This window comes from Delphinapterus leucas, chromosome 3 (genome assembly GCF_059928025.1).
Source record: "Delphinapterus leucas isolate spDelLeu-1000000601 "Yukka" chromosome 3, BTC_Dleu_Yukka2, whole genome shotgun sequence".
Classification (NCBI taxonomy): domain Eukaryota; kingdom Metazoa; phylum Chordata; class Mammalia; order Artiodactyla; family Monodontidae; genus Delphinapterus; species Delphinapterus leucas.
Window position 1 is genome coordinate 159,924,175 of NC_143131.1, and position 13,406 is coordinate 159,937,580.

A 13,406-nucleotide genomic window follows, 5' to 3' on the forward strand; every position below is an offset into this window, starting at 1 on the left:
GCTAATAGCTACGAGTAGTGATTCTTATGTTAATAACATTAATAATCCAGTACCTTCAGTGCCTTATTTACTTCTTTGATGTCTTCCATCTTCAGCTTTGACCTTAAAAAAAAAAGAGAGCGAGAAAGAGAGAGATTCATAGCCTCACTAGAGGGGCTTTCAAACTCGAAGTAAACCCACAAAAACTTTTTGGCTTTGTGAAGTCAACAAGACTTGTAAGAGAGGAGTGTGATAACACGAGTTCTTGTAAAATTATTTCCACCTTTTTATAATCCCAGAGTCATCTCACTATTGGCTCATGTCTGGCGCAGTCTGAGGCTGAGCCTGTGGACTGAATCTGGCCTAAGAACAAACTGTTGAATTGGCAAGGATTTAAAAAGACTTTGAAATAGCTGCAAGCATTTAAAAATTGAGAATTATCTCATAAAAGCCCATGTTTCTGGCTTCTCTGGGCAACTATTCCTGAGTGTGACATGTGCTTTAAGTCGGGGCAGGGGAGGGGGGCGCTCCCATATCAGGCGTGGGCTCCCCCATGGCAGGAACCTGAATCTGTAGGCCTCTTAACAGCCCCTTTCCTGCTGCCTGCCTGCTCTGTCTAGAAAGGCCAGGCTCAGGGGGCATGACTGTTTGTTCTTGTTCCATTCTTTTTTAAAATATTTATTTGGTTGCACCGGGTCTTAGTTGCGGCATGTGGGCTCCTTAGTTGCAGCTCGTGGGGTCCTTAGTTGTGGCATGCGAACTCTTAGTTGTGGCATGCATACTGGATCTAGTTCCCTGACCAGGGATCGAACCCAGGCTCCCGGCATTGGGAATCCTAACAACTGCGCCACCAGGGAAGTCCCCTTGTTCCATTCTTGTTCGTGCAAGAATAATTCCTTAGTTCTCCACATAAAAGACAGGACTGAACATTGTCTAAACTGGAAGAATTAAACCACATAAAACGAAACATATGTATTTGTCAAAGCCTTTTTTTAAAAGCTGAGATTAGCCTAAACTGTCACTGGATTAGCCTAATCTAAGTGCCGGAGAGGCAGGCCTCTGAGACACAGGCTAGACTTCTAGGGAAGGATTAGGAAACCAAACATCAAGGCCTTTAAAAGAAAAACCCCTGTGGCCTTCAGGAGTGCTTGGAGGTGCTCCTTCTGTCCCCTGACTGGCTGCAGAAATAGGCCAGTGGGCTGACAGGGCCAGAGGCTGTCTGGGATGGACAAGGTCAAGATGGCAGCCTCAACATATAAGAACTTTCCTGGGAAATACAATTTGAAAAGAATCCAGATGTTCCCAAGATAAACTGGGCAGCTGTGCCTGGAGCTGGTGGAGGCATCTGAGAACAGGCTTCTCTGTCATCTGGTGTTGGCTTGCAAAAAGAAGGGAGGAGGGGAGAAAGCACTAGCCTTGCCGTGGTATGTATCCCTGACATGGCAACACCTACACAACCCGGCTGTGAAGGACATTCTGAAGCTGGGTCAGGCAGCAGTGCTGGGAGGCTGCCAAGTGCAGGGGTGCGTTTTCAAGACCAGAGCCTGTCCGCTTTTCTGAGGCCTGTGGCCTACTAGGAGTGTGTCTCTAACTCTGTTTGCTGTCTGTCCAACATGAAGAGGACAGGCAGGAGAAAAAGTGGGGCTAGCCACCTGAGAAGGGGGGAGGGCACCCCGAGGACACCTCCCTCTCCGTCTGTCTAAACACCACTGCAAATCCAAGAAGCCAGCACCATGCCAGCCTCCACATCTGGTTCTCATTAGTCTCAGGGACGCCCTCAGACCTGGCCTGTGCTCTGAGTGTGGGGTTGACACCTGGCCTTGCCCACTCTCCAGGAGCTCTCCCCACGGTGGGGGCAGCAGCACAGGGCACTCGGCCTGAGAGGTGGCAGGCAGCCCTCAGGGCACAAGGGACCAGCAGCCCTGGGCTGATCTAGAAAGATATGGTGAGTGGGAGAGGATGGCGAATGGGCAGCATCTTCACGTCAAACTATTGAAAAGACCACATTCCCACCAGAGTTATAACATTTTCCTTTCTTGTTTTTCTTCATACTTTTGTGGGTCAGCCCAGAGCACTGCTTGAAACCTTCCAACTTTCCAGACAGAAAAATCCTAAGGTTGTGCACATGTGTGGACTACTTCAGTGTCTAGTTTCTGGTTTATCCTCACGTTATTTCCTATCTCTGGTCCTTTTCTGGTCACAGTGTCTTCTGCACTGGGCCTGAGCCCGGGCTGTGCTGCCCACTATGCCTGCATCAGGACTCAGGTGGGAGCAGTGAGTCAACCTGGGGTCTCTGTGTGAGTGATGGGGAAAGAGGAACTTTCGTTTCTCTGATGGACAGCTCTGCTGGGTGCCACACTGCCCCCGTGGGGGCCAGACCCACCTGTGAGGTAAGTGACAGAGCTGGGAGGTAGAGACTGATTCCTGATGACTTTTTTGCTTAAGCAAGCCAGTGTGAGTTGGATATCTGTCACTGGCAACCAAGAGTCCTGACTCAAAGAGAAAAAGCTACACACTGGGTTTAAAAATGCAATCATCACACAAACGGGCAAGTTCCACAATCTGCAGTGTGACCTATCAGACTGTCCAGAGCAACCTGGCAGGACTGGCACACCAGGGAGGACAGCTGTCAAGTCGAAGGGGAGACAGAACCAGCAGGGTCTGCACTCCTTCAGCATCACCCACTGGAGACAGACAGACTCTGCTAGATGTGAGTATCCAGTCTCAAGAGAGGTTCAGTGGTCACCATACTTGCACTGTGGCAGGCTTACATTCTCAAGCCATAGTCCTCCCTCTGGAGCTAAACACACAACCCTCTCATCACCCATCTTGTTCCCTTGGGACACAGATACTAAGTTTGTGAACATGAGGGTTCTAGTCACTAGCAAAGTATATTCTTGATGAATTAATTAACCCAAACCAGTGCTGTGTCCCTGGCGCCTGACTTCCTGGGTTTAGTGTGTGTGTGGGGGCGTCACCCTTGAATAGCTGGCAGGCCTCTCCAACTGGCCTTCCCTCCTCTGACAAGAGGACACAGGTTTGGGGCTTGAGTGATGCAGTGGGTAGGCTGGTGTGACTCTCCAGGGGGAGGGAGGCCTAGTGGCCCTAATGGAGGCGGTAGACAAGGGGAGTGGGGTTCTTACTGGCTGAGGTGCAGACCCATTTCCTGGAGGGCTTGTTCCTGCTCGTCACAAACCTTCTGTAACTCTGTCTTCTCATCCTGGAGCTCCCGCAGCTCCTAAAGTGAACAAACCAGGTGCTTGACACAGACTTGAAAGTCTTTTTTTTTTAAGGTTTAGTAATCATAGTGACAATTAGGTTGGAATGTTTTTCTTTTTTTTTTCTGTTGTGTTTTTTCTTTTTTGGCCACTCTGCGAGGCATGCAGGATCTTCATTCCCTGACCAGGGATCGAACCTGTGTCCCCTGCAGTGGAAGCGCCAAGTCTTAATCACTGGACCGCTAGGGAAGTCCCTGGAATGTTTTTCAAGAGCAAGAAACAGTTTTGTTGTATTAACCTTCTTCAAGACAGGGTTATTTCATAGGTTCCCTCATGTTTCACCAGAATGGGCAACTGGAAGGGTGAGCACTTCAGGAGTGGCTCTGCAGTGCAAACAGTGACGTGGGGCGAGAAACGTTCAAAACAGACCCTCACGGTGCAAAAAAGGCTTTGCCTATCTGAGTTTCTATGAAAAGACAGATTTGTATCAGGGCAAGCTAGTTTAGGAATAAACTGTTTTTCAGAAAGGGCTGGTCAAAATTTCCGGAGAATGAATGAGCAAGGCTGATGAAGGCCAAGATCTGGGATCTCTTTCATGGCCCTGAGAGTGGCAAGCCCTTCTGGAGGCCCCGAGCCACGGAGTGAAGCTCGCTGGGGATGATGCTGATGACTTTGTAATCTGGGGCCAGCACACCTTGAGGACAAAGGCTGGCAAGGGCAGAGACAAAGACCCAGAAAAGTAACTTGGGTTTTCAGGGCTGACCCCGGGGCAGCAGCGGGGCTTGGGCCTGAGTGGTGGCAGTTCCCCCTTAGCCGCTCCTGGGCCCTGTGCTCCAGAGCCTATTAACACAGGCTCACAGGGGCATGCTGAGGCTTCCCAGCAATGTTAGACACATTGTTTTGTTTCTTTTGCAGGGGTGTGTGTAATTCAAATCTTAGATCAAAGTATTTTGAAGGGGGCATGTTCCATCATGCGGCAAAACTTTCTAGAAGTCCTCTCCTCCACCTCTGAGCCAGAGTGGCTCTTGAGGAAGCAATCCCCACACTGGGCCTAGCAGGCTCTCTCATGAGGGGCTCTAGGTACTTTCCAATGGAAATCAAAGGGCCTTTCTCTCAAATTGCAGCAGTACCCATTACCATGCTCAACGAGACAAAATCTAGGTCTGGGAACTGCCCCCGCTGCAGGGATCCTCCTCCAGGGAAGGTGTGGTGCAGGAAGGCTGCCTGAGGCCTCTGCTCAAGCCCTCCTTCCTCTGCTATCACACCTCAGCCACACAGCCCTTCTCTCTGCTCCTTTGCTGCGACAGACCCTCACACTTCCTGGTGGCTCTGCATGGCTGGCCCTTGTTCAGCATTCAATTGTCTGCTTAACTGTCACTCTCTTCCCAGGCCACCCGCCATGCCAGTGTGGGGATGTTTTACTGTTTTACTCTCTTCACTGTTCTCATTACCGAGTCTCTCTGGTTTGCTCACTGGATTATGATGTGTCTTTGCCTCTTCCTCCTAGAGCAGATGTGGGAACAGTGTCCCAGGCCCGTCCCAGGCCTGGAGCCGGCTGGCGCACAGCGGGGACTGGCCCTGCAGCTGCGGATTCACGAGTCACGCATGTGGCTCACTTGCCCACTGGGAGGCTCTTGAGCAGGAGTTTTTGCAGATGCTAGAAGCTCTTTTTCTCCCCGAGACAGTCTGCCTTACCTTTTTTAATCCTTCTACTTGCTGTAGCTCTGCTCGGAGTAGAGAGGAAGTGTCTTTCTCATGCTGTAATTCTCGCTGAAGAGCCTGTCTTTGCTCTTTTTCTGATTTCAACTCTTTCTCTAGACTTGAGCTGTTTTCGCAAAATGAACTTGAGTTAGTCTCAATGAGAGATTTTCATGGAGGTCCACAATCCACAACCCAGGTCACCACTCAAGAAACGGGGGATTCACAGGAATCTGAACTGCCACGTGAGCATCTAGACCTTTCAACAAGCATGGAAATAAGGTTCCCTCTCCCGCAGGGCCATCTGCACCTCCATAGGAAAGACCAGGAACATGTCATGGAAAGCAGGCACAGGCACACACTTGACAGTTATGCGAATGGAGAGGGAGGAAAAGAGCTCTAACACTTGGGGTCACACACACAGAACCCTCTACTGAGATGGACACCTGAGGAAAAGAGACGTTTATTCTGCAACATTTATCTTGCTTTTTCCAACCCAGAGCCAGCTGACAATGGAGGATATTGGGGGGTCGGGGGCAAATAGAAAGCTGTTACAGAGGGGTAGGAAGTGAACCGCAGCTAAATCCTGATGCCCTTCTCACCAGCTGAGTAGCCTTGGGGACTATACTGAACCCCCTGCAATCGTTTTTCTCATTTGTGAAACAGGGAATAGACGTCTCTTTTCTCATCTGAATCCTAGCTTTGCAGGGGCCACCTCTGAAGTGGACACTGGGACACTGCCCCAATTGGGAGATGGCCTTCCCAGTCCTTCCTGCACCGCTCAGCCACCTGCTGCCGCCAGGGCTCCTACCACTGCTCGAGCAGCTGGGAGAGCTGTTGCTGCAGAGCGCTGCTCCTCCCGCCGAGCTCCTGCTGCAGCTTGTGGCTCCGCTCCTCGGCCCCCTGCCTTGCCCTCTCTGAGTGCTGTAACCTAGACCAAATGAACCAAATCTTTGTAAGGAAAGGATCATTCCTCACATTTACCATATAATTTTTGCATATTCTTGCTGGCTTTCTTTTACATTTAAAAATTAACATATGGTAAAATTGACTCCTTTTTGTGAATAGTTCCTGGAGTTTTAGCACAGGCATAAGTTCATGTAACCATTACTATAATCCATTCTACCAGGTGATACAGAATAGTTCCATCACCCCACAAAACACCTTGGCACTGCCCCTCTGAGTCACACCTTCTCTCCACCCCTAATGTCATATACATGAAATTATACTTCATATAACCTTTTGAGACTGGCTTCTTTTAGCATGTCTTTGCGATCAATCCAAGTTTTTGTGTGTATCAGTGGTCATTCCTTTTTATGGCTGAGTAGAATTTCATTGCATAGATGTACCAGTTTATCCATTCATTTGATGAAAGATATCTGAGCTGCTTTTAGTTTTTGGCAACTATGAACAGAGCTGCTATAAGCATCTGTGTACAGGTTTTTGGGTGAACATGAGTTTTCATTTCTTTTGGGCAAACAGCCAGGAGTGGGATTATTGGGTCATATGGTAACAGTATGTTTGGCTTTTTAAGAAACTGTTTTCCAAAGTGGTTGTACCATTCTGCATTCCCACTGGTAATGTATGACTGTTCCAGTTGCTTTGTAGCCTCTCCAGCACCTGGTACTGTCATTATAAAAATATGTAGCTGTTCTAATAGGTATGCAGTGGCATCTCATTGATTTTAACATGCACTTCCCTAATGGCTACTGATGCTGAACATCTTTTTTTTTTTTTTTTTTAACTCAAGTATTGTTGATTTACAATATTGTATTAGTTTCAGGTGTACAGTAATTTGGTTATACAATACATACATATATATATATATATATATATACACAGCTATATTCTTTTTTTTCCAATTCTTTTCCATCATAGGTTATTACAAGATATTGAATATAGTTCCCTGTGCTACACAGTAAATCTCTGTTGTTTATCTAGTTTATATATGGTGGTGTATATCTGTTAATCCCATACTCCCAATTTATCCCTCCTCCCCTTCCCCTTTGGTAACCATAAGTTTGTTTTCTAAGTCTGTGAGTCTCTTTCTGTGCTGTAAATAAGTTCATTTGTATCATTTTTAGATTCCACATGTAAGTGATATCATGTATTTGTCTTTCTCTGCCTGACTCACTTACACTTGGTATGATAATCTCTAGGTTCATCCATGTTGCTGCAAGTGGCATTATTTCATTCTTTTTTATTGCTGAGTAATATTCCATTGTGTGTGTGTGTGTGTGTGTGTGTGTGTGTATGTATCTCACATCTTCTTTATCCATTCATTTACTGATGGACATTTAGGTTGCTTCCATGTCTCGGCTACTGTAAATAGTAGTATTGCTATCAACATTGGGGTGCACATATCTTTCGAAATTAGAGCTTTCATCTTTTCTGGATATATGCCCAGAAGTGGGACTGCTGGATCATATGGCAACTCTATTTTTAGTTTTTTAAGGAACCATCATATTGTTTTCCATAGTGGCTGCACCAATTTATATTCCCACCAACAGTGTACGAGGGTTCCCTTTTCCTCACACCCGCTCCTGCATTTATTTGTAGACTTTTGATGATGGCCATTCTGACAGGTGTGAGGTAATACTTCATTGTAGTTTCAGTTTGCATTTCTCTAATAACTAGCCATGTTGAGCATCTTTATATGTGCCTATTGTCCTACTGTATGTCTTCTTCGGAGACATGCCTACTTAGGTGTTCTGCCCATTTTTTGTATTGTATTGTATTGTATTTATTTATTTACAGCTGTGTTGGGTATTTGTAGCTGCGCACGGGCTTTCTCTAGTTGCGGTGAGTGGGGGCTACTCTTTGTTGTGGTGTGCGGGCTTCTCATCATGGTGGCTTCTCTTGTTGCGGAGCATGGGCTCTAGGTGCGTGGGCTTCAGTAGTTGTGATACACGGGCTCAGTAGTTGTGGCTCCCAGGCTCTAGAACGCAGGCTCAGCAGTTGTGGTGCACAGGCTTAGTTGCTCTGCAGCATGTGGGATCTTCCCGGACCAGGGATCGAACCCCTGTCCCTTGTATTGGCAGGCAGATTCTTAACCACTATGCTACCAGGGACGTCCCTTCTGCCCATTTTTTGATTGTGTTGTTTCTCTGTTATTGAGTCATTTGAGGTGTTTGTATGTTTTGGAAATTAAGCCCTTGTCAGTTGCATCATTTTGCAAATATTTTCTCCCAGTCCGTAGGTTGTCTTTTCATTTTGTTTATGGTTTCCTTTGCTGTGCAAAAGTTTGTAAGTTTGATTAGGTCCCATTTGTTTATTTTTGCTTTTATTTCTTTTGCCTTGGGAGACTGACCTAAGAAACCATTGCTACAATTTATGTCAGAGAATGTTTTGCCTATGTTCTCTTCTAAGAGTTTTATGGTGTCACGTCTTATATTTAAGTCTTTAAGCCATTTCGAGTTATTTCTGTGTATGATGTGAGGGAGTGTTCTAACTTCAATGATTTACATGAGGCTGTCCAGCTTTCCCAACACCACTTGCTGAAGAGACTGTGTTTTCTCCATTGTATATCCTTCCCTCCTCTGTCAAAGATAAATTGATGTAGGTGTGTGGATTTATTTCTGGGCTCTCTATTCCAATGATCCATATATCTGTTTTTGTGCTAATACCATGCTGTTTTGACTACTATAGCTTTGTAGTATTGTTTGAAGTCTGGAAGGGTTATGCCTCCAGCTTTGTTCTTTTTCCTCAGGATTGCTTTGGCAATTCAGGGTCTTTTGTGGTTCCACATAAATTTTAGGATTATATGTTGTAGTTTTGTGAAAAATGTCATGGGTAATTTGTAGATTGCTTTGGGTAGTATGGTCATTTTAACTATATTAATTCTTCCAACCCTAGAGCATGGGATATCTTTACATTTCTTTGAATCATCTTCAATTTTCAATTTCTTTTATCAATGTTTTGTAGTTCTCTGCGTATAAGTCTTTCATCTCCTTGGTTAGGTTTATTCCTAGGTATTTTTTTTTTTTTGATGCAGTTTTCAACAGCATTTTTTTTTTTTTTTTTTTAACTTTCTCCTTCTGACATTTCATTGTTAGGGTAAAGAAATACAACAGATTTCTGTATATTAATCTTGTATCCTGCTACCTTGACAATCTTTTCATGTGCTTATTTGCCATCCATATGTCCTGTTTGGTGAAGGGTCTGTTTAAGTCTTTTGTCCATTTAAAAATTTTTATTTATTTATTTATTTAAGGCTGCACTGAATTTTAGTGTGGCATGTGGGATCTTTTAGCTGCGGAATGCAGGCTCATAGTTGTGGCATGCAGGCTTCTTAGTTGCGGCATGCATGTGGGATCTAGTTGCCCAATCGATCCCTGGATCCCCAGTTCAATCCCTGGATTGAAACCAGGCCCCCTGCATTGGGAGCATGGAGTCTCACCCACTGGACCACCAGGGAAGTCCTTTGTCCATTTTAGATTGGATTGTTCGTGGAGTTCTGAGAGTTCTTTATATATTTTGGATATAAGTCCTTTGTCAGATATGTGATTTTCAAATTTTCTCCAAATCTATAACTTGTCTTTTTATTCTCTTAAGTGTGTCTTCCACAGAACAAAGTTTTAAATTTTGATAAAGTCCAATTTATCAAGTTTTCTCTTATGGATCATGTTTTTATGTCATGTCTAAGAGCCCTCTGTCTAACCCAAGGCCACAAAGATTTTCTCCTATTTTTTCTTCTAAAAGTTTACAGTTTTAAGTTTTACATGTAGATTTATGATCCATTTTGAGTTAACTTTTGTTTAAAGGTTTGAGGTCTAAATTGAGGTTCATTTTTTGGTGTATGGATATCCAATTGTTCCAATATCACTCACTGAAAAGATTATCCTTTCTCCATTGAACTACCTTTGCACTTTTGTAAAAAAATCAGCCACCTGTATTTGTGCGAGTCTATTTTTTTTTTTTTTTTTGCGGTACGCGGGCCTCTCACTGTTGTGGCCTCTCCCATTGCAGAGCACAGGCTTCAGACGTGCAGGCTCAGCGGCCATGGCCCACGGGCCCAGCAGCTCTGTGGCATGTGGGATCCTCCCGGACTGGGGCAAGAACCCGTGTCCCCTGCATTGGCAGGCAGACTCTCAACCACCACGCCACCAGGGAAGCCCTGTGCGAGTCTATTTTTTGACCCTATTCTGATCCCCTACTGACCTGACATTTACTTATTTATTTTAAAAATTTTTATTTTTTGGTGCGGCATGCGGGATCTTACTTCCTCAACCAGGGATTGAACCCGTGCCCACTGCAGTGGAAGCACAGAGTCTTAACCACTGGACCACCAGCGAAGTCTCTGACCTGATATTTGTTTATTTATTTTAAAAAATTTATTTATTTATTTATTCTTTTGGCTGCGTTTGGTCTTCATTGCTGTGCGCAGGCTTTCTCTGGTTGTGGCGAGCAGGGGCTACTCTCTGTTGCAGTGAGCGGGCTTCTCATTTTTGTGGCTACTCATGTTGTGGAGCACAGGCTCTAGGCGCGCAGGCTCAGTAGTTGTGGCTCGTGGGCTCTAGAGCGCAGGCTCAGTAGTTGTGGCACATGGGCTTAGTTGCTCCACGGCATGTGGGATCTTCCTGGGCCAGGGCTCGAACCTGTGTCCCCTGCATTGGCAGGTGGATTCTTAACCACTGCGCCACCAGGGAAGTCCTAACCTGATATTTAAATCTGAGCTCACTGGATAGTTCTAACCCCCTGAGAGGACAATGTGATGTAGCCCTAAGGTTGATTAAATGAATACATGCTTAGGTAAAGCTGGGGAATCCAGTCCCCTTGCTGGGGACCTGAAGGACAGTCATCCTAACTTGTCTGTACTTTTGAGAGACTCTGAGTAAGTCCCCAGGCCCAAATAATGCCCAGCACCTTCTAGGGAATATCTGCCGGGGGAAGTGTTTACCTTTCTTCCATTTGTTTCATGCTGGACATAACTTGATTGGTTTTTTCTTCAAAAGATGTGATGGCTTCATTCTTCTGTTGTAAACTGCTCTCCGCATTCTATAAAAGCAAAGAAGGAGGGTTATTTTCTGCTTCTCCCTCACCCTCCTGCCTGCTCTGGATTACAAGTGGGTTCAACTATTCTTGTACTTTTTTTTATAACACTTTCAAGAGCGTTTAATTAATTGCTGATCTTCCCCAAAGCCCTGGAAGACAAACTAGGCCAAGGCTCCCACGTCATCAACATAAAGAAAGGTAGAGGGGGAATTTCCTGGAGTTCCAGTGGTTAGAACTTGGTGTTTTCACTGCTGTGGTGCAGGTTCAATCCCTGGTTGGGGAATTAAGATTCTGCAAGCCAGCCGGCCAAAAAAAAAAAGAAAAAAAAAAAGGCAGAGAGGGAGATACTGAAGCCCTCTGTTTGAATAGTCCATGCCCCTTTTTGAAAAGGAATTTCAGAGTCGGATTTGACTCAATGTTACTGAGTCTTCTCATGTGTCAGGCACATCCATGAGTTCACCTGACTCTTGCAGAGTTCTCATGGTGGGCATTGTTAGCCCCCACTTCTCTGAGCAAGAGAGGGAGGCTCAGAAATAGAAAGCACCTGGGAAAAGGTCTGAGCACAAATATGGTGCATCTGGGTTCTTACTCACAACCATGTGACTTTCTGAGTCCAGGCTTTTAACCATGGCAGATGCTGAGTGACTAGGAGGCAGCAAAAGAGCAACATGTTTCTGTGTGCCTACAAGAGACACTCTTAAAATACAAGGATACAGAAAGGCTGAAGACAGAAAGAAGTCCTGATAAATTCTTAAGAATATATAGACTGTAGTGTCTGGCTTTAAAGTAATAAAACTAGACATAAGGAACAAAAGAATAGCTAAACATCTCATATCTGGAAATGGAATAGCATATTACTAAAAACTATTGAGGTAAAAAAAAAAAAGAAAAAAAAAACCAGAAGAGAGATTATGAAATACTTAGAGCTGAAAGACAATGAAAACACTGCAATATTTTACTATATTGAAGATGCACCCTAATTTTATATACCACTATGAAGGAAAAAACTGCTACTTGAAACATGTCATGCCATTGACCGTAAGATGCATCTTGATTTCAGAGATGACAAATGTGAAAAACATGCTTTTTAGGTGAAATACTTCCATCAAAATTAGAGGGCCATAGCTAAAGCAGTTCTTGTGGGTAATTTTTAACTTTAAATAAAATGTTTAATGAAATTAAAAAAGATAAAACAGATGAGCTAAGCATGCATTTCAGAAGTTGAAAATGAGCCACAGAGCAAACCCAAAGAAATAAGAAAGAAAATAATAAAAGTGAGGGTAGAAATCAATGAAAAAGAAATAACAATACACAATAAAGAATATTAGAAAAAAAGCTGGTTCTCTGAAAAGATTATGAGGACAGACACACCTCTGGCAAGACCGGATAAGGAAGAAAGACAAAAAATGCAAAAAGAAAATGCTGAATAAAAGAGATTTAAAAATTCTGCAAAAGAATGTTATAAACAAAAACATTTGAAAACCTAAACAAAATAAGATACATTTTGGAAAAAAATATACCAAAATTGGTCTGAGAAGAAATGGAAAATATGAATAAGCCAGTAAACATTCAATAAATAGAAATGGTAGTCATAGTCTCCCTGCCCAAAAAGCCCAGCCCAGATGAATCCTACAACATGGGTGGGTTCTCAAAACTTTTGGAGAATAGACACTTTCTATCTTATAAGCATTATTTCAGAGAAAGAGAACAGGAAACCTTATTTTATAGTACCAGTCCAACCATGATTCTGAAGCCAAATAAGGCTAGTAAAAGGAAAGAAAGAGGTCTGTCTCGTATATAAACACACAGATTATATATAACATATTGGCTAACTGACTCAAGAGTATATTTAAATATATCACAATCAAGCAGGAATCCAGGAACATAAATGTATAAATTGACACATAAATAAGGGAGAAAAAGAACAGGACTATCACAACAGATAAAATGCAAAAAAGCCCAAAACATTTAATAAGGTTCAATATTTATTTATGAGGAAAACTCTGAGCAAACAAGAAATAGAAAAGAACTTCCTTAACTAAGTAAAGTTTATATATCAACCATCTAGTAAGCATTATTCTTGATGGAGAAATTTTTACACGCATTACTTTTAAGATCAGGACCACAAATCTGCTTACTATTCCAACTACTGTTTAATGTAGTCATGGAGGTCCTGGCCAATGCTAAAAGAAACAAAAAAGAATGAGGAGTACAAAACCTGAGAGTGAAGAAATTAAACTGTCTTTATTTGCCTATGATATGATCAATTACATCTAAAACCAACAGGATTAATAGACAAACTATTAGAACTAGGTGGTGAGCAAGGCTGTCAAACACAAGATCAACCTATAAAGCACAAAAGCACTTCTCTACATCAGCAAGACCTCACTAGGGGATGCAGCCAAAATAAGGCACCCAGCACACTAGCAACAAGAACTAGACAGAATTGAGGAGTTCACCTAGAGAAAATGCAACTCTTACGGAAGAAAAAGGACAAAAAGAGAGTAAACTATAAAT

The 13,406-nt window shown here is 43.7% G+C and overlaps 1 protein-coding gene across 7 annotated transcripts in view; it reads right to left on the reverse strand.

The window, feature by feature from the left end:
* RUFY1 (RUN and FYVE domain containing 1) overlaps positions 1–13,406 on the reverse strand; it is a 65,568-nt gene that overhangs the window by 12,954 nt on the left and 39,208 nt on the right. For 6 of the 7 annotated variants that reach the window (XM_089909826.1, XM_089909829.1, XM_089909824.1 and 3 more), the window contains exons 12-16: positions 10,795–10,892; positions 5,707–5,826; positions 4,893–5,022; positions 3,123–3,217; positions 54–102 (exon numbers count right to left, since the gene is read on the reverse strand). In XM_089909826.1, coding sequence (XP_089765952.1) covers positions 54–102; positions 3,123–3,217; positions 4,893–5,022; positions 5,707–5,826; positions 10,795–10,892 — 492 coding nt within the window. The remainder of the gene's footprint in view (positions 1–53; positions 103–3,122; positions 3,218–4,892; positions 5,023–5,706; positions 5,827–10,794; positions 10,893–13,406) is intronic. The other variant, XM_089909827.1, reaches the window with a different exon arrangement.